Source organism: Salmo trutta, chromosome 17 (assembly GCF_901001165.1).
Source record: "Salmo trutta chromosome 17, fSalTru1.1, whole genome shotgun sequence".
Taxonomy (NCBI): domain Eukaryota; kingdom Metazoa; phylum Chordata; class Actinopteri; order Salmoniformes; family Salmonidae; genus Salmo; species Salmo trutta.
The window spans coordinates 38,518,880-38,543,783 of NC_042973.1; the positions used below are offsets into that span (position 1 = coordinate 38,518,880).

The 24,904-nt window shown below is 41.6% G+C and overlaps 1 protein-coding gene across 1 annotated transcript; it reads left to right on the top strand.

Moving 5' to 3' along the window:
- The first annotated feature begins 1,710 nt into the window (after positions 1 to 1,710).
- On the top strand, positions 1,711 to 21,566 carry LOC115152156 (ammonium transporter Rh type C 1-like). Its single transcript, XM_029696717.1, has 11 exons — positions 1,711 to 2,088; positions 4,706 to 4,898; positions 17,437 to 17,587; positions 17,802 to 17,949; positions 18,042 to 18,208; positions 18,374 to 18,511; positions 18,693 to 18,829; positions 18,972 to 19,096; positions 19,972 to 20,045; positions 20,420 to 20,487; positions 21,419 to 21,566. Exons 1-11 carry the CDS (start codon positions 1,866 to 1,868, stop codon positions 21,456 to 21,458), a joined length of 1,464 nt encoding a protein of 487 aa, XP_029552577.1. The 5' UTR covers positions 1,711 to 1,865; the 3' UTR covers positions 21,459 to 21,566.
- The last annotated feature ends 3,338 nt before the right edge of the window (positions 21,567 to 24,904 follow it).

Consider the following 24,904-nt stretch of genomic DNA (forward strand, 5'->3'; position numbering starts at 1 on the left):
CAAAACTATAGTTTGTTAACAAAACATTTGTGGAGTGGTTGAAAAACAAGTTTTCATGACTCCAACCTAAGTGTATGTAAACTTCCGACTTCAACTGTAGATTGCATGTCAAGGGTGCCGTTGATTGTTTGTTGGTGCTGACATTACAATCTCTATTTACTCGATGTAACCTAAATCTCAAACAACTTCAAACACCTATAGGCCTATGTATACAATATAAGACACAATAATATTTGACAGGCTTTGACATATAGAGGAATCTTACAGCTTGCTCAATCATGCTTGAAACAAAGGATTTCTTTCTTTAAACTATGAGCACTGTGCTACCGTATGATTACAGAGTCTAATGTATGTCCACGTGAAGATCACGTTTCTCCCATTTCAGTTTCCTCCAACACTTCATCAGTGTGTGAGGTGAGGTTGACTCTCAGTTTACACATGCCTCTGTGTTTCAAGGAAATGTTTCTAAGAATTAGTTGAACACAGTGGGCAGTGTTAAAGCTGTCTAATGTAATTGCTAAGACTTAAAATCAAAGATTATACTCAGGGAGTTCAGGACTGTCTGACTAGTCATTTCAATGTGGATGATGAGGTAATATTCTCATTGCTCAATGAGATTACAACCTATATTCACCCACTCAAAAAGACAGCCAAAAGTTAGTTGATTTTCCATTGTGTTATCAATATGATTTCAATCATGTAAAAGCAAAACTAAATTTAACTTTAAATAAAGTTTTATCAGATTTAGTCTTATTCTTTAACTTGTATTTTTGGTTGAGATGGAGACTTGAATCCAACCTATACATTTTTAACATATACACCTCCAGTAGGAGGTGCTGCACCGCATATTGTTTGTTTTTTGATAGATGAAATAACATTGAAAAGATGACTTTGTTTTAAAGGTACAAAAACATATTTTATACAAGGTTGGCCTATTTTGAAATTGAGTTACCATGATGACATAATCCTGTGGTTGAGATTTCACCCTCAAAACAACAGTCTACATTGATGACTCTTTGGAAATCCAATGTATTTTACACATAGATTCCACTTTTTTAGATATTTCTTTTGTAACCTTATTTTGCCACTTCAGTTGAATGAGAACACATTCTCATTTACAGCAATGGCCTGGGGAATAGTTACAGGGGAGAGGGGGGGATGAATGAGCCAATTGGAAGAAGTTGTTTTTGCTCAAAACTGGTTAAATCAACATTGTTTCCACTTCATTTCAACCAAAACATTCAATGTGATGACTTTAAATCAATGTGGAAAACTGGGAATTTCTTATTTTTTTTCATGTAAATTTTAACCGAAATCCAATGAAATTGTGAAATGTTTTGTTGATTTCAGGTTGAATTCACATTAGTTAACAACTCAACCAAATGTAAATACAAAGTTGACTGTCTGGCCTCCACCTTCTCCGTAAATTTAATGACAGCAAACAAAAATTACCTGGTCATCCAGGGGCAAGGGGGAAACAAGGTGTGCAGTGGACCCTATTCTATTTTATTCTATTCTACATAACTGTCTAATCTTTTTCTTCGTGATTATGTAGGAGAGGAGACTGGAACAGGAATCTTAGTATGTATACATTTTCTGGATTATTTTTTGGGTGTCCTGAAAAGACGCTACGTGAGAAAAAATCAAGTTCATGTTTACCTCGAGAGGCGCGGAGATGTGGACTCCAAGCGGACACACCTCCGCCAACACCCTCTCCGCCCTCCTCCCTGCTCACACATCTGAGATTATGAGGGCCCCTTAGAACTGCTGTCATTATCGCTTACACACTAGGCTACTGTACAACATATTTGCCCGTCTTTATCCATAAGGCACCAAGGCAACTGGACCATTGTGGCGATACCAGAATGGGTTGTAGACAAAGCTTTAAGCAATGCTGTGACCGGCCGAAAAATACCAATGTCCGAATTAGTCTTCCAGCAGTGTGTTTCGTATGGCAAATTGCCATGATCATCTTATTCGGCATTTTTATCCGTTATGACCAAGAATCCGACGCACATTGGACAGAGTATAGAAAATTTCGAAACATTTCCAGTGACATTGAGAACGACTTCTATTTCAGATACCCAAGTAAGTGACCCAAAATAATATCCTCGGTTGCTTTTACATTTCCGTAAGCTATGTTTTCTTTTTAAAATGTTTTTTTTATTTACATTTTATTTAAACTCCAACCAGGTGTGAAACAAAATAGTAATATATATTCCAAACAAATCTTTGCCGATTTGGTCGTTTTATTCAGAAACGTTGGTCATTAGGGTTGTCCTTTTCCTCTACAAAAGGATCACTTTTTATTGTCATGTTAATAAAAAAATGTAAACGCATAGCCTAGTATTTTATTTAACCAGGCACGTCAGTTAAGAACAAATTCATATTTACAATACCGGTCTACCCCGGTCAAACCCTAACGATGTTGGGCCAATTGTGCGCCGTCCTATGGGACACCCAACCACAGCCGGTTGTGATATAGCCAGCCTCATGCTGCCCAATTCCAAATCTCTACTACAATGACCTGAACTTGAATGTACAATTAAATAGTTGAGCAATGCATACAATTATTAAATTCAACATGTCATTTTAAGGTGATGACACCTACTATTCAGGGCTGGCGTCAGAACGAATCAGTTGGATGGGTATTTGATTTCCATAGGGGGGCACTTTTTTTTCACTGGACCTACTACGTTGCACATATTTTTTAAATAGATGTTATAGTAAAGGCATAGGCGGCACGTGAGTTTCAAGTTTGGGGAAGTTCCCAATTTATCCTACCGTCTGCATGCCAGTTATGCTTTTCATATGTACATTTTTGTGCAACAGTTTCATTTCAATAATACGTTTTTCGTTTCTCAAAATCATTGCCATGTGGTTAATTATAAAAATCTGAATTAAACCGATAAAATCTAAAAGTTGAATCTAACGCAAGGGCACCAGCCTCTGGGCAGCAGGTAGCCTAGAGGTTAGATTGTTGGACCAGTAACCGAAAGGTTGCTGGATCGAATCCCTGAGCTGACAAGGTAAAAATCGTTAATTCACTGCCTGAACCAGAAAGGCAGTTAACCCAGTGTCGCCGAAGACATGGATGTCGATTAAGGCAGCCCCCTGCACCTCTTTGAGTAGTTGGGTTAAATGCGGAAGACACATTTCAGTAAAGGACTTCAGTTGTACAATCCCCCTGACTGTCTGGACATGGTCCAGCAACTGTGTGAATGGAGGTCCATTTACAGTTTCGATTTGGTTTTAGTCACTTGAAAGTATATTGAGTTATCCCCCAGTAAAATACTACTTGAGTAAAAGGCTAAAAGTATCTGGTTTTAAATGTACTTAAGTACAGTGGTGGAAAAAGTACTCAATTGACATACTTGAGTAAAAGTTAAAAGTTAAAGTAAACGCTATACATCAAATTCCTTATATGTAGCAAACCAGATGTCACAATTTCCTTTTTTTTATATAAAACATGTTTTTATGGACAGAGTCTGTGTTCTTTTGCCCATCTTAATCTTTTCTTTTTATTGTCCAGTCTGAGATATGGCTTTTTCTTTGCAACTCTGCCTATAAGGCCAGCATCCCGGAGTCGCCTCTTCACTGTTGACGTTGAGACTGGTGTTTTGCGGGTACTATTTAATGAAGCTGCCAGCTGAGGACTTGTAAGGCATCTGTTTCTCAAACTAGACACTCTAATGTACTTGTCCTCTTGCTCAGTTGTGCACCAGGGCCTCCCACTCCTCTTTCTATTCTTGTTAGAGCCAGTTTGCGCTTTTCTGTGAAGGGAGTAGTACACAGCGTTGTAGCAGATCTTCAGTTTCTTGCCAATTTCTCGTATGGAATAGCCTTCATTTCTCAAAACAAGAATAGACTGACGAGTTTCAGAAGAAAGTTCTTTGTTTCTGGCCATTTTGAGCCTGTAATCAAACCCACAAATGCTGATGCTCCAGATTCTCAACTAGTCTAAAGAAGGCCAGTATTATTGCTTCTTTAATCAGGACAACAGTTTTTAGTGTTATTTACCAGTATGTACCTTCAGCACCTGACAGACATTATGACTATAAGGATGTGTCTTTTCATTTTTTTACATCCAATACCCTGATCAATTAAACTTGTTTGCGGACATGAGCCATGAATGTACTGGCAGGACTATTTGTTGCCATGTAAAAAACACATAGGGGCCCAGACAGACTGTTGTGTTGGCCCAGACTGGCGGGAGTCTCAATCCTGTAGAGGCAGAGCAGATTAACACTGATGAAAGCATTTGATCGCAATCACAATCACCTGCACTACTTTAGCTACTTCAATTTCAGTGTTTGCAATGGAGATACACATGTAAAAAAGGTCCTGTCTTCTGCTCGGTATTGTGATAGAAGAGGATAACCATGTACCTACATCCATCACCACCAGAATATGGCTGTGGGTCAGATAATGGGCAGGTTGTACATATTTTTCTGAAATAGTTCCAGACAGAGAAAATGTATTCATCAGACATTTTGTCAATATAGTTTGATTTAATCAGAGGATGGATATGTTTGATCAAAGACACATCAGTCATTTCCAGCTCCAATTCCATTTATCGCCTTGGTTGAACTTTGATTGATATGGAACTGACCCCAACTGACCCTCTCATTTCCATGACAGTATTGATCTGCACTTCTTACTCCTTTCTACCTCTCTCCTTCATCCCCCCCACTATCTCCCTCAGGTTTCCAGGACGTCCATGTGATGATCTTTGTGGGCTTCGGTTTCCTCATGACCTTCTTGAAGCGCTACAGCTTTAGCGCCGTGGGCTTCAACTTCCTCATCGCCGCCTTCGGCCTTCAGTGGGCGCTGCTGATGCAGGGCTGGTTCCAATCTCTGGACCCCATGGACGGAAAGATCAAGATCAGCATGGAGAGGTTAAAGTTTGACTGCTTTGGTCTAACAGTGTTAAACTACTTTTCTTGGTCTATTGAGATCAGTGAAGACTAGTATCGGATTTGATAGGTGAAAGTGATGTGGGTTTAAAAATAGTTATATTAACCTAGTTAAAGCATCCCTTTTTTCAGTGCAGTGGTCACTTGGAAAGACAACAGTGAATATTGTATGGATTTATATAATTTTTTTAACAAACTCACTACATTCAACATCAATGTATAGAGCTCTTCTGGCTGACCATTCACTGACTATAGTATGTATAACTTTTGCATGAATGAGCCATATGTGAATGAGTCAGTCATGTAGAACTTAGACCTACGTCATTGAAATCAATCTATAGAATAACATATGTTTATGGAAAAGGATCATGTGAGTGTGAGTGCCAGAAAGAGCCTATTTAAAAAATATTTATATATATATTTGACAGGGGAACAACGTTTCAGACAAAACAACTTACATACACTAACACAACATTAAACAAAACTATAAACATACATACCGTACAACAAAAATATTTTATGTTAAAAACACGAAAGTCTTGACTAAAAACAGCTGTCCTAAAGACGGAGGAGAAGTGGTGGGACCAGTCTGTGTGTGAAAATCCATCATACAGTGTCTTCAGAAAGTTTTCACACCCATTGACTTATTCCATATTTTGTTGTGTTACAGCCTGAATTCAAAATGGATGAAATTGATTTCTTTTTCTCACCAATCTACACACAATACCCCATAATGACAAAGTGAAAACATGTTTTTTTAGAAATGTTTGCAAATTTATTGAAAATGAGATGCAGAAATATCTCATTGACATAAGCATTCACACCTCTGAGTAAATACTTTGTAGAAGCACTGTCGTGACGTTGTATTGATTAATGTGGCGACTGCTGTTCATCAAATGATTAACTGTTTATAATTACGTGATTAAATTAATCAGGTAATTATTAACTCAGTAACCTGGGGCACCATGGGAAAGTTTGGTTTCATTGAGTTTTTATTTCCCAAATTAACTCAAAGAATATCAGAATATCGATTTTACAACAGTCGCTAATTATTTAATTTCCTCTACAGTCACATCCTGAACGTCACATAATCCGGGAATCTGCACAAACCCGAGTCCAACTAAATAAGTCCGTGCCACACCAATTGAGTTGATTATTTATTTACTAACGAGCTAAAATGATAATATAATATACACATACACAAACACACAGTCTAGGCTATTGATTAGAACTTAATACAATGAAACAGGTCCCAAGCGGGCCCGTGTTACACAAAATGAGGATTTCAAAAGAGAGAGAGAGTGCGCGAGAGAAGAACACACTTGGGTACATTTGGAAACTATTCTTAGTTTAACCCTAACCTTGCCCCGAACTGCCGCTCTTATGGGTCAGAATATAATGATGTAATTACGTGTCGAAGGTCTCCGATGGGGTATCTCCTCGTGGACCGAGTTCCTCCTTCTCCTCTGATGGCGGCACCTCTGTCGTTACCGAGTGTAACTCTCTGATTGTCCACACGATGTCAGTGTCCTTTCTCTTAGTGGTGTGTTTCCTCGCCCTTGTTCTGAAAGGGGGTCTTCTTAGTACAGTCAGCCATGTAGCTCAGGGCTCCAGTGTAGGAATGAAAGCAGTAGTGGAAACACGATTCCTTGGAGAGAATATCCGGATGGTCCAGCTTGAGTTCACCCTCTTAGACACAGCTACTCATCCGCAGCATAAATCTTTAAAAGGTTCCTTTGTCTTCTTTAAACCAGTGTTGCGTTTTGGGTTTGTGACTACCTCGGACCTTGGCTGCAGCTCGTGGTAACCTAGTCTGCTATGTTAATTCTTAACTCACATGTTTTATACCCTTGGGTCAGAAAGGGGCGTTTCCGTCTTTATGGCAAGTTCTCTGGGCATCGCTAGTCTGGATTTACTCAGATCCAATTTAGACAACTAACTTCACATTTCATCTTTACAAAAACATTCTATTTGATCCGGACATTTTCCACACAACGTACAGTATGCAAACATCAGGTACATATTGTGAAAACCTTTCAAGTTACAATGTTTTCATTATAACGCCGTCATTTAACTTTTAATAACATAGCAAAAACGACATTCATTTTCATATTCCATCTATCGTCATTACCACCATTTGACGAAACATATTGTCCCAAAGTCCATTTATTGCACGTTACTATTCTGAGGTAGGTTCTCCATAAGCCCATCATACATTCCATTCCTCCACAGTGAGAGGACAAAGGGATTTTGTCTGCTGCCTTAACATTTACAATGGGCGTGAGGTGTCATAAAACCCCCCCACCTCCATACCTCTCTATCTCTCCCCCTCTGGTGGGTGCGAGATATATAATCTGTAAGAGTGTGGTCCATGGTAACCTGACCTGAACAGGCCAGTCATGACAGTCCCCCTCTGGTGGGTTAAACTTGGAAGGATTCTGCATGTTGCAACCCATCATAAGAATGACCATCGGATGTCCTGGTTTGTGGATCATCTTAGCAGTCACCCCCGGTGGTTTATCCTGGTAGGATTTCTGCACACTGCAGATCACCACCAGAATGGACATGGGAGGTCCAGCGGTGGCTCTGTGTTCCGGCCTGTTGTCCGGTTGACCCGGCTAGTGGATCTAGGCAGTAACTTGGGCAGACGTTAATAACGCACAACACTCAGGCAATACATCATTACATTTCTTCCCCAAATGAGCGGCGTTGTGGCTTTAACTGGTGGTTGTATGGGGAACTTGTTTATGGCTCTATCACTTCAAAGGAAATTAAACAAAATGAATAAAAACATAAACAAGAGATATAGAAAATATAGCTATCACACCTTAATCACCTAATTTGGACTATGTTCTATATATGTCCAAGGTCTCTATCATGGCATTGACTCTAATGTCATATCTAGGGCGATCCTACTTGAAGGTGGGTAGTTAAGGCATTTGGAAAAATGGCACCCTGAATGACAAAGCTTACATTGGGGACATTACAGGGCTGACCTAGCAAATTCAGGAGAGGAGGCTGGGGATGCTGTGGATGGACCCCCTGATGGGGTTTCAGGATCTATTGCCAACTTTCCAAAAATCGGGATCGCTTCCGTCCCACGGGTGATTCTAGTATAAGACCTCATTAGGTCTTCCATTGCACATGTGTACCTGTAGGTGCACACGGGAAATAAGACCAAGGATCATGGTAACAGTCAGGATACTGTCCGGCACCATCCAAGAGCGGGTGACAGACCAATCTTTTGGCTTGTAGTCAGTTGGGTCAACTAAAATTGCCTCATCCAGTACGCTAAGATCAACAGTCATTGGTCCCTCGTAGTGGATTTGGTTTTGAATGGCTTGTGGTAACTCAAGGGAACGCTTAGCAAAAGCGGCAGGCATTTCAATCTTTGTGTCTATCATGACGTCGGAAAGTTGGTATAGAGTGAGGTTGTCTGTATGGGTAATCGCCCCCTCTGGTACAGTCTGGTTGGGGAGGTTTAATTGGGTGGTTGAGTCATGGCGTTCGTAAGTCATAGTGGCGGACGCGAATGGTGTGTTAACAAACCATCGAATCCGGTAACACCTCTACTTGTGTGGTGGTGGCCCCATCCCCTGTTTGGTGATTTTGGCTCTACAGCGTTCTTCGCTGGTGATAGGCTTAAGACCACGAAGATGCTCAGTGTTATCCCTGACGAACGGTTGGCTAGGACTGAGGTAGTGGACGTCTTTGGTTAGAGTACACATTAACAGGTTAGGAGTGAGATAGAAATCTGTATTGTTTTCCTGATAAGCTACATCTGGGGGTGTGGCACTTTTCACGTGGGTACTGTCGCGCCACAATCCTACATTTAGAATCGTTTTCAATCTATAGATATTCTCTAGTTCAACAACCGGCAGCGTCAGTAAAAATCCCACTTCATTACGATCAACATCAATGTGTATTGGGATTGTCGACCCCAGATTATAGGCCAAATGTGACTGTAACAGCCTTACCGTGGTTGTAGTAGCTGAGGTCCATTGAAAGGGGCACTAGATATGAAGGGATTCTATTCATGGCCAAGTGGTCCGTAGAAGAGCTAACTTCACAGAGGAAATCCTCCAATAATAATCGAACCAATTGGACATGGGCAAAATCATGGTTCATGACCTCTACTAGCTTTCCTACAGACAGGAGGGTTTTGTTCAGGAGAGTAGCATGTGTGTTTACCACCAGAATAGTGTCCTGGAGAGACTTTCCCACATGTTGCAACCTGAGTGCCTGTGCTTTCATCTGTTGCTGTATAAGTGGTATCTCTTCAGTAATCTCCCTAACATTTCTCTTCAGTGTGGCTAGACTGACTGCGTTGATGGCAGTGGTACTTAGGGCAAATAGCGACCCTACGGCTGCACCTATCGAGAGTAGCGCCCCGACGAATCGTTTTTCTCGCCTGGGCTCTGCTAGTTCTGACTGGGTGACTGTGAACCTTTGGAGTTGGGCCAACATATGGGCAGTGTCTAGCTGGGCATGCTTAACTGCCTGGGTGGTTCAATCACGGGCCAATTCAAATGCGCCGCAGCTGGAATGTGTTGGTGGTACACGTTCTCTGCATCTAGGAGGAACATACACCCTTTGTGTGTGTACTCTGCAGTTAGTTATAAGGAGTCCTGGATCATCGCGGATAACGATTGCCGTATGGGGTCCGCTCGTAATTACATCTGCTGGGTTGGTTTTGACCAGGGCGCAGAGTGTCAGGATCAGCCAAAGGAACTCCATCCTACAGAATGCGTAATCAGAGATATTGTTTGATTATTTCAGTTATTTGCTTTTGTAAACAAAAATGTTTTGACAACAGTTTTTCTGATTTTCCTATTTCGGACAGCACAGCGCAGGACAATATCAATAGTGACAACACATATATCTTGTAGCTGGGAAGAGAAGAAAATATGTTAGGTGCAATGTACTGATCTCCTGGAATTGATCAGCTGAGGGTACAGTGGCTTGCGAAAGTATTCACCCCCTTAGCATTTTTCCTATTTTGTTGCCTTACAACCTGGAATTAAATTAGATTTTTTGGGTGGTTTGTATCATTTGATTTATACAACATGCCTACCACTTTGAAGATGCAAAATATTTTTTTTTGTGAAACAAACAAGAAATAAAACAAATTAAACAGAAAACTTGCGTAACTATTCACCCCCCCAAAGTCAATACTTTGTAGAGCCACCTTTTGCAGAAATTACAGCTGCAAGTCTCTTGGGGTATGTCTCTATAAGCTTGGCACATCTAGCCATTGGGATTTTTGCCCATTCTTCAAGGCAAAACTGCTCCAGCTCCTTCATTTTGGATGGGTTCCGCTGGTGTACAGCAATCTTTAGGTCATACGATAGATTCTCAATTGGATTGAGGTCTGGGCTTTGACTAGGCCATTCCAAGACATTTAAATGTTTCCCCTTAAACCACTCGAGTGTTGCTCTAGCAGTATGCTTAGGGTCATTGTCCTGCTAGAAGGTGAACCTCCGTCCCAGTCTCAAATCTCTGGAAAACTGAAACAGGTTTCCCTCAAGAATGTCCCTGTATTTAGCGCCATCCATCATTCCTTCAAATCTGAACAGTTTCTCAGTCCCTGCCAATGAAAAACATCCCCACAGCATGATGCTGCCACCACCATGCTTCACTGTGGGGATAGAATTCTTGGGGTGATGAGAGGTTTTGGGTTTGCGCCAGACATAGCATTTTCCTTGATGGCCAAAAAGCTCAATTGTAGTTTCATCTGACCAGAGTACCTTCTTCCATATGTTTGGGTGGTCTCCATATGCCTTTTGACGAACACCAAACGTGTTTGCTTATTTCTTTCTTTAAGCAATGGCTTTTTTCTGGACATTCTTCCGTAAAGCCCAGCTCTGTGGAGTGTACGGCTTAAAGTGGTCCTATGGACAGATACTCCAATCTCCGCTGTGGAGCTTTGCAGCTCCTTCAGGGTTATCTTTGATCTCTTTGTTGCCTCTCTGATTAATGCCCTCCATGCCTGGTCCGTGAGTTTTGATGGGCGGCCCTCTCTTGGCAGGTTTGTTGTGGTGCCATATTCTTTCCATTTTTTAATAATGGATTTAATGGTGCTCCATGGGATGTTCAAAGTTTCGGATATTTTTTTATAACCCAACCCTGATCTGTACTTCTCCACAACTTTGTCCTTGACCTGTTTGGATAGCTCCTTGGTCTTCATGGTTGGTGTTGCCCCTTGCTTATTGGTGTTGCAGACTCTCAAGCCTTTCAGAACAGGTGTATGTATACTGAGATCATGTGACAGATCATGTTACACTTAGATTGCACACAGGTGGACTTTATTTAACTAATTATGTGACTTCGGAAGGTAATTGGTTGCACCAGATCTTATTTAGGGGCTTCATAGCAAAGGGGGTGAATACATATGCACGCACCACTTTCCATATAAGTATTTTTTTTCATTTCACTTCACCAATTTGGACTATTTTGTGTACGTCCATTACATGAAATCCAAATAAAAATCAATTTAAATTACAGGTTGTAATGCAACAAAATAGGAAAAATGCAAAGGGGATGAATACTTTTGCAAGGCACTGTACTTAAGAATTTTCTTAGTGCCTCCGACTTGCTAGGTTTCTGTCTATTCGGTGCTGGCTAGCACCCCTTCTATTCCCATGGGGCGAGTGTACAACTTGATTTGGTTCCTGTGGACCCACTTTAACGTAGTGTTTTGTTGACCTTTGCCGGTTCTGATTTGATAAGCTACAGGTGACAGCTTCACCACAATCTGGTGTGGCCCCGTCCAGTGGGGCAGGAACTTTGTCGCAACGCCCGCTTGTTTGGTGTATATGTAGTACCACACCTTATCCTCGAACTCCCGGTTTGAGGCCTTTTTGCCGTAATAGGTCTTGTTTTTGTCACCTTCTGTAATTCTCTCCAACTTTCTTTTAAGCGTAAGCAAAGGTAGTCTGGAGGTGGTTTCGCAAGTCCGTCACATATTGATGAACCGTGTATGTCGTGTCTACGGCGACATCTCCCGGTTGGTACAGGAGATGCAGTGGAATTGTCATCAACTGTGAGTTTATGTTTACTTGCATACTGCGAATGCAAGTCGTGTGAACCTGCCAAAGCCAGTTCGGACACTGGGTGATTGACAAGATCAGACAGGAAAGCCATCAAAGTTTGAGGGACTCATCTTGGTGTTGCATTGCTACCAGGTCACCATTCAGGAATGAATGAGTTAACAACACTATGTTAGTGCGAAGACGTTTCCCGCGATGCTACATGGCTGTGCGTTACCGCAGATACCATGGCCGCCTCGGTGGTTTTGCGTCTCGGGCATTGAACACCCAACGGGTGACGTGAATTACACCAGATTTCGCCATGCTGTCGGTATGGTCGTTGCCAAGTTTGTTCATGACAAGTTGATTTGGAGTGTCCCTTGACTTTCTTCCAATACACCTGTATGTCGAAATTGAAGTGGTTTGCACGGAATGTCATTGTGCCATACCAATCCCACACCCGCTTGCAAGTGGTCTAGATGGCGGTAAGAACAGCCATCCACTAATGCTATCGGCATGTCAAGACACGTTCTCTTCGAAGTAGTGATGGTTCGAAGGCAATGGCGGAGCCACTTCACGCGGGGATGGTGCGAAGTCGGTTTCTTCGTCACCACATCGTTGACAGTGGAAAATAAAATCTATTGGATCCATTTTTAATTCAGGCTGTAACAACAAAATGTGGAAAAAGTCAAGGGTTGTGAATAATTTCTGCAGGCACTGTATGTATCACCTGTTACTGTTGATCCTCCTGAGATGTACAGTCTGTACACAGTAATGGCAGGGCAAACAAAAACATATTAGTGCTAATCATGCATTTATGATTCTGCTGAAGTTTCTCCAATCTTGTGTAAACAGATATGATATGTGTGGGTACATGTCTATGTGACGTGTGTGTGTAATCAAACATGTACCCCTGTGTACCCGTGTAGGCCTCTGTGTCTGTGCACGTGAACAGATAAAGATCTAAGGGTGCCTGAGCACCTGCCCTTTTGCCCTCCAATGAGAAAATTACCCACATTTTTTATTTAACTTTTAGTCTATTTTCACTCTTGTTATTTAAATGAATTGCCCATCAAACTAGCTAATTTCTCATGATTGAATCTAGGAAAATTCCCGATCCTCTGCCCCCACTCGAGTCCACCCCGACTACACTTGTCCTACAGGCAGAAGCTACAGGCGCTGAAAGGTAGTGTAGTAGGGGCTACCTTTTGAGTTGCATGTGTCATCTCACGGTTAGGAATAGGGAAGCAGAACAAAAACCAATCACAGTTAAAGACTAGTTAGATTGTTTCAACAGCATAGCTAGCTAGCTGTCTAACTAACAAGCTGATTTACATAATCTACATTCGCTATGATCAACTGATAGCCCACGCCTCTTTGCCCTCTCTTTGAGCAGTAGGCTGTAAACTTGCTGGGATGAGTGTGATTTTACAGAAAATAAAGGCCTATGCTGTTGAAATTTGATTACAGGAACATTAGATAAGGAACTATGAATGTAAGAATTTTAATTTCAACTGTGGTTTCGGAAGGTAGTGTGCCCTTTTCACTGAACACGTTAATACCATAATAATTCCCACGCTAATGCCGTAAGAGCAGTTTCGTATCCTAGCAGAACAAATCGTAAAGTAACATGTAAATTAAGGGCTCTATTCAATCCGCAGTGCTGAAGAGTTGAAATTTAAAGGTAATTTACAATTGAGCCTACATATAAAGCATTTAGCGCGAATGCAGTTTGCGCGAATGCATTGCCTTTACAGTTTTATCATGCTGTAAAGCCAAACTTCACTGCTACAGATTGAATCGAGCCCTTAAAACCTCTTACTGCAGTGGGCTAAATCAGGGTCACAGTGTTTCTTGGCAGTCTTAATAACCTGTTTGGCCTAGGGGGCAGTATTGAGAATTTTGGAAAAAATATGTGCCCATTTTTAACTGCCTCCTACACCAACTCAGAAGCTAGAATATGCATATTATTGTTCAGGTTTGGATAGAAAACACTCTGAATTTTCTAAAACTGTTTGAATGGTGTCTGTGAGTATAACAGAACTCTTATGGCAGGCAAAAACCTGACAAGGTTTCATGCAGGAAGTACCCTGTCTGACAAGGAGTCGTGCGTCTTGCATCTGTTTATTGAAAAGTAAGGATCTTAGCTGTAACGTGACAATTCCCAGGGCTCCGATAGGCTTTCAGAACCCGGGAAATACCTGAAGCCTCAGGCTGAAACACATTATCGCCTTTGGTAAGTGGCGGCTCAGAGGACCTTTGAATGAGGCGCGTGTACGATTCGCTCCTGAGGAGAAATTTAATTCGGCTGTTTAGGCTCAATGCATATTCCCGGTCGGAATATTATCACTTTTCTACGAGATAAATGGCATAAAAATTGGTTTTAAACAGCGGTTGACATGCTTCGAAGTACGGTAATGGAATATTTAGACCGTGATGTAGCATTCTGATAGTGTCTAGAACTCACGAACAAAACGTCGCTGTTTGGATATAACGATGGATTATTTGGGACCAAACCAACATTTGTTATTGAAGTAGAAGTCCTGGCAGTGTATTCTGACGAAGAACAAGCAAGGTAAGAACATTTTTCTTATAGGAAATGTGATTTTGGTGGAGGCTGACCTGGGTGTGTGTCTAAATAGCTAGCCCTGTGATGCCGGGCTATGTACTTAGATTATTGCAAAATGTGCTTCATCCGAAAAGCTATTTTAAAATCGGACATATCGAGTGCATAGAGGAGTAATGTATCTATAATTCTTAAAATAATTGTTATGCTTTTTGTGAACGTTTATCATGAGTAATTTAGCAAACTGTTAGTAAATTCCCCGGAAGTTTGCGGGGGTTATGCTTTTTCTGAACGTCACATGCTAATGTAAAAAGCTGTTTTTTGATATAAATATGAACTTGATTGAACAGACATGCATGTATTGTATAACACAATGTCCTAGGTGTGTCATCTGATGAAGATCATAAAAGGTTAGTGCTGCATTTAGCTGTGGTTTGGGTTTATGTGACATGATATGCTAGCTTGAAAAATGGGTGTCTGATTATTTCTGGCTGGGCACTCTGCTGACATAATCTAATGTTTTGCTTTCGTTGTAAAGCCTTTTTGAAATCGGAGAGTGTGGTTAGATTAACGAGATTCTTGTCTTTAAATAGCTGTAAAATAGTCATATGTTTGAGAAATTGAAGTAATAGTATTTCTAACGATTCAAAAATCGCGCCACTGGATATCAGTGGCTGTTACGTAGGTGGGACGAATTCGTCCCACATGCGCCAGAGAGGTTTTAAACAAATCTACTTTGAAATTGAAGTATTCACCTCACACACATGGTTATCGGCTTAAAAAAAGAAGACACCTGCACCATGTCAGATATTCAGTTTAAATGTATTCAATTTTGAGTTTGCTTCCCAATATTACACTTTATATACATCACAGAAGACTGAAATATAACAAAATAGTTTGACATAGAAACACTGTATTTTCGGCATAAAGAAAAAGAAAAGATTATTAATTATGGAATTAAGAGAAATCTAACATTCCACCCATGAGACCACTAGGTCATTTGACTGCAGGAAAGGTGTACTCTGTGTTGTGAGGTGTATGTACAGAGTTACAGTAAGCAATGTTTTGTTGTTTTGGCTCTGTCATTTCAAGCCCTATTACCCCACTCATGTTGAATTGGAAAAAAATATTAGATTTTCATATTTTCATAATATTTGTACTACATACTTGAGCTTGTGTCCTCAAACATGAGTACACCTCAGCAATTTAACATTAACATTCCCAAGAATGTGCAAAACTGTCATCAAGGCAAAGGTTGGCTACTTTGAATAATCTCAAATATAAAATATATTTTGATTTGCTTAACACTTTTTTGGTTACTACATTATTCCATGTGTTATTTCATATGTTTGCTGTTTTCACTATTGTTCTACAATGTAGAAAATAGTAAAAATAAAGATAAACTCTGGAATGAGTAGGTGTGTCCAAACTTTTGACTGGTAGTGTAAGTATTCAGACCCTTTGCTATGAAACTCAAAATTGAGCTCAGGTGCATTCTGTTTCCATTGATCATCCTTGAGATGTTTCTACAACTTGTTTGGAATCAACCTGTGGTAAATTAAATTGATTGGACAGGATTTGGAAAGGCAAACACCCGTCTATATAAGGTCCCACTGTTGACAGTGCATGTCTGAGGAAAAACCAAGCCATGAGGTTGAAGGAATTGTCTGTAAAGCTCCGTGACAGGATTGTCTTGAAGCACAGATCTGGGGAAGGGTACCAAGATTTCTGCAGCATCGAACGTCCCCAAGAACACAGTGGCCTCCATCATTCTTAAATGGAAGAAGTTTGGAACCACCAACACTCTACCTAGAGCTGGTCACCTGGCCAAATTAAGCAATCTGGGGAGAACAGCTTTGGTCAGGGAGGTGACCAAGAACCCTATGGTCACACTGACAGTGCCCTTAAGTTCCTCTGTGGGGATGGGAGAACCTTCCAGAAGGACAACCATCTCTGCAGCACTCCAACAATCAGGCCTTTATGGTAGAGTGGCCTGACGGAAGCCACTCCTCAGTAAAAGGCACATGACCGCTGCTCGGATTTTGCCAAAAAGGCTGCTAAAGGACAATATTCTCTGGTCAAATGAAACCTAGATTGAACTCTTTGGCCTGAATGCCAAGCGTTGCGTCTGGAGGAAACCTGGCACCATCCCTACGGTGAAGCATGGTGGTGCGGCATCCTGCGGTGGGGATGTTTTTCAACGGCAGGGACTGGGAGACTAGTCAGGATCGAGGGGAAAGAGAGCTTGATGAAAACCTGCTCAGGACCTCAGACTGGGGAAGAAGGTTCACCTTCCAACAGGACAATGACCTTAAGCACACAGCCAAGACAATGCAGGAGTGGCTTCAGGACAATTCTCTGAATGTCGTTGAGTGGCCCAGCCAGAGCCCTGACTTGAACCGGATGGAACATCTCTGGAGAGACCTGAAAATAGCTGTGCAGCGACACTACCCATTCAACCTGATAGAGTTTGAGAGGATCTGCAGAGAAGAATGTGAGAAACTCCCCAAATACAGGTGTGCCAAGCTTGTAGCGTCATACCCAAGAAGTCTCAAGGCTGTAATTGCTGCCAAAGGTGCTTCAACAAAGTACTGAGTAAAGGGTCTGAATACTTATGTAAATGTGATTCAGTTTTGTATTTTTTATCTATTTGCAAAAATGTCTAAACCTGTTTTTGCTTTGTCATTATGGGGTATTGTGGGTAGATTGAGGAAAAATCCATTTTATAATAAAGTTGTAACGTATCAAAATGTCAAGGGGTCTGAATACTTTCTGAATGCACTGTACCAACCTAGCCTGGTCCCAGATCTGTTTTTGCTGTGTTACAATGACCAAATGAGTTGGCAAGTCAGCAAAACGGATATGGTACCAGGCTGACACCGACCCACTATACATTGTAATCCTGCCCTGGTTTCTTCCTTCTCAGTCTGATCAATGCAGATTTCTGTGTAGCCAGCTGCCTAATAGCGTATGGGGCGGTGCTAGGCAAGTTGAGCCCAGTCCAACTGATGGTGATGACACTGTTTGGAATCACTCTGTATGCTGTAGAAGAGTTCATCATCCTCAACCTCATACATGTAAGTATTTAGTAACTAAAGGCTTTAATATTAAGTCCTGCATAAAACCTGCATACATGGTTCTCACAAATGGCCCACAGTGATGCTGTATCAAGGTCTGTGCTTGATTGATTTTCTGAATACATTTACCGTTACAATAGGATTTTGTGGAATAGATGTTATCCACATATATGAATAAGGTGGCTGGTTTACTGTACATCATTCTCCCTTACAGGCCAGAGATGCTGGCGGCTCCATGGTGATCCACACATTCGGGGCTTATTATGGTCTGTCCATCTCGTGGATGCTGTACCGGCCCAACCTGGACCAGAGCAAGCGTCTGAATGGCTCTGTCTACCACTCAGACGTCTTTGCCATGATCGGTGAGTCGGATTCACAATAGTTGACGCTTTGCACATTTTCCATACTGGTATAGATGCAACTGTACTACCATGGATCCACCCCTGTCCCGTAGGAACCCTGTTTCTGTGGATGTTCTGGCCTAGTTTTAACTCAGCCGTCACGGACCACGGGGATGGGCAACATCGAGCGGCCATCAACACCTACCTGGCCCTGGCCTCCACCGTCCTCACCACCGTAGCCATCTCCAGTCTCTCCCAGAAGACTGGTAAGCTGGACATGGTAATTGACCATATGGTGTGCCTTACATACATTGGCCTGGTCCCAGATCTGTTTGTGCTGTCTTGCCAACTCCTATGGTCATTGGTGTAATGGCCATACCTGTTTCCTTTTTATCATGCATCTCCACTCAAGCTATTGGCCAACTTTTCTGTTCCTGTGTTCCAGGTTCACATCCAGAACTCCACGCTGGCAGGGGGTGTTGCCGTGGGTACGGCAGCAGAGTTCATGCTAATGCCTTATGGGTCTCTGATCATAGGGTTCTGCTGTGGCATCATCTCCACCCTGGGCTACATCTATATCACGGTAATGTAGAATATGGAGTCACATCAGCATAATTCATCAGATTTATTTGCAACTTTCCACAAAATGTGCCTATCGAATGCAGTGAAGGAGTGTAATTGCTAGTTAGACGCTAGTATAGTAGTGACTACTGACTGGGCTACTCCTATTTGATTAGTGGGCATGTATGTGTCTGTTCCCTCAGCCATTCATGGAGAAGTATCTGAAGATCCAGGACACGTGTGGCATCCACAACCTCCACGCCATGCCTGGGGTCATAGGGGGCATTGTGGGCGCCGTCACTGCTGCAGCCGCCAGTGAAGGGGTCTATGGCAAGGAGGGGTGAGTTATGTGATATCATTATGGACATCCAATGATGGCACAGAAGCTGGACAAGAATGCTGCAGCAATGAAGTCTGCTCAGTTTATCTGCTTCCAATTGTGTTTTTTCCCCCCTTAGATATAGTAATTGTTTTTTTAATAGGTTGATTAACACGTTTGACTTCACGGGGGAATGGAAAGACATGGTGCCGAGCCGGCAGGGAGGACACCAGGCAGCAGGGCTCTGTGTTGCCCTCTGCTTTGGAGTCGGAGGAGGAATCATTGTTGGTGAGTTGGACACAATTTAACCGTCTCTAGATTAGGTTGTGTGTGTGCGCGCTAGTCAAAACAGGTTGAGATCCCAGGCCACCACACAAACAAGGCTAATATACTGTAAGGTCAAAGTTTTTAAATGTACAAAAATCTGGTTCACACTCTCAGTCCCAGAGATGCAGTACATACTGCTGGATGTCCTCAAGATTGGCTGCCACAACCACCACCCTTGGTCATCATCCGCTTGCGGCACCCAGTCCACAGAACAGTGCTGGCAGCACAGAGGGAGAGAGGAAACATCCATTCTGTACAGAAGTATTCGACCTCACCCACACATTTAGGGGTCTACCGTTCCTTATCTGCGTGGTAGTGAGCGTTGTCGACGCTGGTCCCCCTCCGGGTTTCAGTGGTGGTGGCAGCAGCAGTGATGGCCATCTTCCTCCATCAGCAGGCCCAGACTGGTGCTGAAAGCTCCTTTTTCAGTTGTGTGGTAGCTCGTTAAGTCAATCAGGCCCAGGTGAGGCATACCTGGGCCAACTCCTGTCTCCAAGGGAAGTCTACAATAAATCAATTAGGAAACACAAAAGGAGGGAGAAACACAGCAAACAATATAAATCATGCAACATTTGAATAAGGCTCACAAAGTATATTAAATAAAGCAAGGTCACTGCACACTCAAAATAAATATTACATTCATACAAAAAAGTGTGGTCTCCATTTTGGGTTAAATATAAGGGAGACAACATGTGATACATGCATGAGTGTTTTCGTGAGGACAGGTTTTGAGGTAGCTGACAAGTTCATGTAGTATTGTGCGGCTGGGGTGGCGTATTTGAAAAGTTGCTGTATGTACTCCGTGGTGGTGAGATGAGGATGGTGTTTGTCCCTAGGCTGTATCCTGAGGATGCCTATCTGGGGAGATGCTTCTGATGACAACTGCTTTGATGATGAACTCTACTGGGAGGTGAGATACTGTACTAAACCATTAAAGTCCAAATGCATTCATAGCATGAAGACTTAAGTAATTTTCGAGTGATCTTTCTGAAGGTGATTTCTTAGAAACAATTTATGAGAATTTGAATCAAAACAGTGTGTCATTGTTAAAGGGCATATTTTTTCCCCCCCTAAACTGTTTCCCTAATACTGTCACGTCCTTCATGGAATGGTTAATACCAATATTTAGCTATTAGCTTGTTTCCAGTCCGAGGAGGTTTGGTTATTAAGACTAAATGGTCTTTGGTTTGTAGAGGCTAAGGAAGGATATGGCAGTGGAAACTATTTACCTCTTCTTTTACATGCTTTTGGAAGTTCTAATCAAATGTTGATTTCTGCCCTCAGTTACCTGAGGATGAAGAGAGCATTCCACCTATCCTGGAGGACAACAACCACATGCGGAACAGGGATGTGTAAGTAGCAGATTTGTGCAACAATAGAATTATGGAGGTTGGATTGTAAGGCTTTTGTTCATTATGCCTTATGATATGACATTAGTTCCTGTTTTTTTGGTTAGTCATGTTACTTGACCTGGATTTTAACCTTTTTTCATCAATCCGTCCCCTTTTATTTTTGTCAGATGGTCCAAAACCATCCTCAGAGAATTGCTTTAATTTACATCTAATTCTTTTTTCTGGAAAAGGCTTAAAATAAACATAAAAATCCAGGTCATGTGACATGATTAACCAAAACACAGGGCCCTAAAATGCTTTTGTCCTCATAAAATGTGTTATGTCAAATATCCTCAAGATGGCAGCAGACCACTGTGCTATTTGAAGTGTATGCCCACTGCTAGTGCATACAATCCTTGTTTGGGCCCACACGATACTGTGAAAAATTACCTCAAATTAGTAGACAGCATGGCACCGTCCTCTTACCTTGTTGTTTTTGAAATGCTGAATTGGGAAGTCTTCGTGCTCAACGTGGGTGTGCGTGCGCATCTGTTCTGTGTGTTGCTTATCTGTTCTGTATGTTGGTAGGGGTGTTCCATAGCCCTGGACGGGTGCTTTCTGAAAGTGACCTTGAAGTTATCCAGTAGCTGACAATGGTACTGCTTTTAGAATAGGGCATTTTCTGGGCAGTGTCTGGGGATAAAAAAAACATTTACTGTGTGTGAGAGGAGGATTTTGTCTAATTAGGTAGAATCTGTCTATTTGAGAACAATATAGAAAAAGAACAGGAACCAACTTTCTCTCAATTCCCTTTAAGCAAAGCAATGTGAAAATAGAAAGAGTGTACTGGTCAGACAGTATGAATAAACTGTCTGAAGCCTATGTGTAGTCCTGGGCTGTACCAGTTTCACGCAAGGGTTGTAATCTTAACGTAACCTTTTGTCATTCACAGTACAGAATCCCATTTCTCTATGGAACAGAGTCAGAACTGACGCTAGAGCCTGATGTCCTCTCCCCCTACAGAAACGGATGGTTCTATCCTACACGGACTCACGCTGGACAGAAAACACTCCGCTCCTCCTGTTCATGGCATTTAGTCAAGCTTTACTACTTTACATGGAATCACAACAACAACTCCCTGAGAAACAGGGACAATTATCTTTGTTTAATGAAATCATTTTGGTAAATTGTAGAATAACCAGACAAAAATAATGGTGGCATGTTTTTATCACCAGTCAGGCCTAAGTCGAATCCTAAGCAGGTAACCCTACATCATTAATGTTAACAGTAAGATAGGTGACTGTACATGTTATTTTCCACATTGTCATTGTGTCACCTTACCAAATAAAGACCACAGGCCAAACCTCCGGTGATGCTGGTGAGAGAAATTATTGTAATAATCAGAATTTGTGGTGATTCTGTCGTTTTTGACAGGTATAATCAAATAAAATTGTCACATGCTTCGTAAACAACAGGTATAGACTAACAGTGAAATGCTTACTGGCCCTTCCCAACAATGCAGAATTGGTCAGGAACCCTAACACTGCAGCTATCCACTGCAGCGCCATCTTCAATCTTCTACTGTATGTCATGCTTTGTTTATAGCTTAGGTTGATGTTTTTTAGGTCCAGTTGGTTTATGGTTTATCCAAATGGCACTATGGAATTTCAGCTCAAGCTTTCATCGTTTAGTCATAGAACCTGATTAAATTTGCATCGCTGCATTCAAGGAGTGTAAAGTATATTTATGACTGTAGAGAAAGGGGGTACATTACCGGTGTTTAAAGTGAGATATGAATTTCATTAAACTAAATCAAGACAATGAAAAATACTGTGTTTGGATGTCTTCACTTATAACCTGTTTTACATATTTAATTTATTGTTCATTCTAATCTGTACCTTATGAAGAATTTTAAATCTAGCTACCCATTTGGGCAACCTCGTCACGAAGTGTTTGAGACTATTGTAGCGGAGTAGGTCTACTGTAGCAGGTCTTCACAGGTCCCCCAAACCCGACTACCTGAGAGGGTCCAGGTCCAAAATTCCTGATTGTATCGTTTCTCGGGTGTATGTAGCTACCAGTAGTGGACCCAACTACAGCTCTGCATCGCCTAAAGCATATATATCTTACGCTAATAAGGTGCATTTATTGACTTCTAGATGGCCTAGCCAACATATAAAACTCTGTTCGTTAACCAGAAGAGAAACTTGGCTGATAAACCTTGTCACTCTGGTCCAATTGGATCCGGGTCTAGGTCCAACTTTTTGCACTTGAGAAGATCTCTGTGTAGCCTATTTTTTTTTTTTGGGGGGGGGGTCCAAACAAGAAGTTCCCTCACAGAAAAAATTAAATTAATCCATAATTTCATTTTGCAGGTCTTCTGCTTTGAAAACAATGAGTATGAAATAAGTTCAATCTTTAATTGTAAAGTAAGTGGATCCAGGGCTTTTTCTATTAAGCTTACCAGTGAGAATTTATTTTTGAACCCTTCTAGACTGCTTCTTTTAGAAAAGCTACTCTTATTAGCAAGAAAATACATCCTATTTAATTGTATTACAGTTTTTTTCAATCACTTTCATGCATTTTTCAGTATGTGGTGCATTTTCACAACTAAGCACAGCAGTCTAAACAGATACTCAAAATGGCTAATGTTTAAAAACTAAGCACATTCAGTTGACTGAGTAAACTAAAATTTACACGTTCACTTGTTCACTGCACCAAATCACTCTTAATTTGGATACATATTCAATATAAGTATCTGCTTTTCAAAATGCGATATTCACTTTACTTATGATTTTCTTTTAATTTGTTAGTACAATTAAATGTATCTAACCACTCAAAACTGAAAACTACTGAACCAAAGTTATGTAGTGCCTAGTTAATGTATGTAGTTTGACAACTGCTGAACACTACATTTTTACCTCAAATGTATCAGTTTATCAATGTTGGAAGGTAAAACCAAATAATATATGTCTGTAAATAGTACATCATTCTCCATCTGCCAGTGTGGTTCAATAGGACAAAGTGGAAAGTCACCCTGCACTACCATTTGGAATTAGTGTACAATGCACTGCTGAAATACCTGATTTGTATATAACCATATAATCCATATATTTAATTGATACATTAAGCTGATTAATTCCAAGCAGAGAGACAGGCAATCCTGTATCAGTTGACAAGTCTTGTAGAAAAAGTGATCTTGTACAAGGTTGCATTGGTCAAACCTGGAATTTCACGAGTTAAGGACCAGACATTGAAATGGGTTTAGCATTTGTATTGAGGATATGGAATGGACGTGAGAATGAGGATTCAGGAGGAGAATGAGAATGGACCAGATGAAGCAGAGGGCTGCAGATGAAGGATCCAGGGGGTGGAATCTAGAGTTTGGCTTGGAGTCTCAGGTAGACATGGTCAGGCCGTGGTAGTTATGCTGCTGTGGTGATGGCAATACCTAAAAAGAAAACTCCAAGTTAGTCTGACTCTGGAGAGGAATTGAGCTGTTCTGGACTGCAGGTGCTGAATGGTTGGCGATATAGTTGAGGTAGTACAGGCATATGGATGAGATGCCCATGGAGTTACCCAACCTTAAACCTCAGGAGAGCAAGCAGAAGCGACAGTGGCAAGGAAAAAAAAAACCTTGAAGGAAGAAAACCTTAAGAGGAAGCAGGCTTAGCTGGGGATCCAATCCTCTTTTGGCTGGTTAGGTAAGATTCGGTGTGTGAAGTGGATGGTGTCTGTAAACTGAGGCAGGGACTGGAGAACTGCTTGAGTTAATGCAGGTTCTAAGAGATAAGCATGTTGTGGGCCGTTGTCAGAGTGGATGTAGGAATGATAGGCTTGAGGGGACCAGCATCCAAGGAGTATTTGGGATGCTGTGTTGAGATGCCATGGATGCAGCTCCGATGTGGAAGGAGTATCTGGAGAATTGGTCAGCAGGATAGCTGGGATAGGGATAGCTTGTCTCAGATGGGAATGGAACCATTGGTGAGATGATGGAGCCAGATTCGGTGATGAATAGTGGATCAGATGGAGAGGCATGTTGAGCTTGTCTGGGTTGTAGACAGTAGGTGAGTGGTTCGTAAGGGCTGAGGATAGATGGTAGCCGGAACAGGTAGACTGGTTTGCTTCTGCCCAACTGATTGGTTGACCTTGTTTGATGTTGAAGGTAACTTTTTCGAGGATGACGTTGTCTGATATGCTGAGATGCTTTTTGCTAATGCAATAAATGGTAGTTAAAATGACTAAATGGTGAGCCTATCATTGGGCTCCCGAGTGGCACAGCATTCTAAAGCACTGCATTTCGGTGCTAGAGGCATCACTACAGGCCCTGGTTCGATTCCAGGCTGTATCACAACCGGCCATGATTGAGAGTCCCATAGGGCAGCGGACAATTGGCCCAGTGTCGTTAGGGTTTGGCCGGGTAGGCTGTCATTATAAA

Excerpts from the sequence above, each read along its gene's own strand:
- LOC115152156 (XM_029696717.1), top strand. The coding sequence starts at position 1,866 with ATGGGTTGTAGACAAAGCTTTAAGCAATGCTGTGACCGGCCGAAAAAT. Across the intron at positions 17,588-17,801 it reads TCATCCTCAACCTCATACAT|GCCAGAGATGCTGGCGGCTC; the intron begins GTAAGTATTTAG and ends TCTCCCTTACAG. Across the intron at positions 17,950-18,041 it reads AGACGTCTTTGCCATGATCG|GAACCCTGTTTCTGTGGATG; the intron begins GTGAGTCGGATT and ends CCTGTCCCGTAG.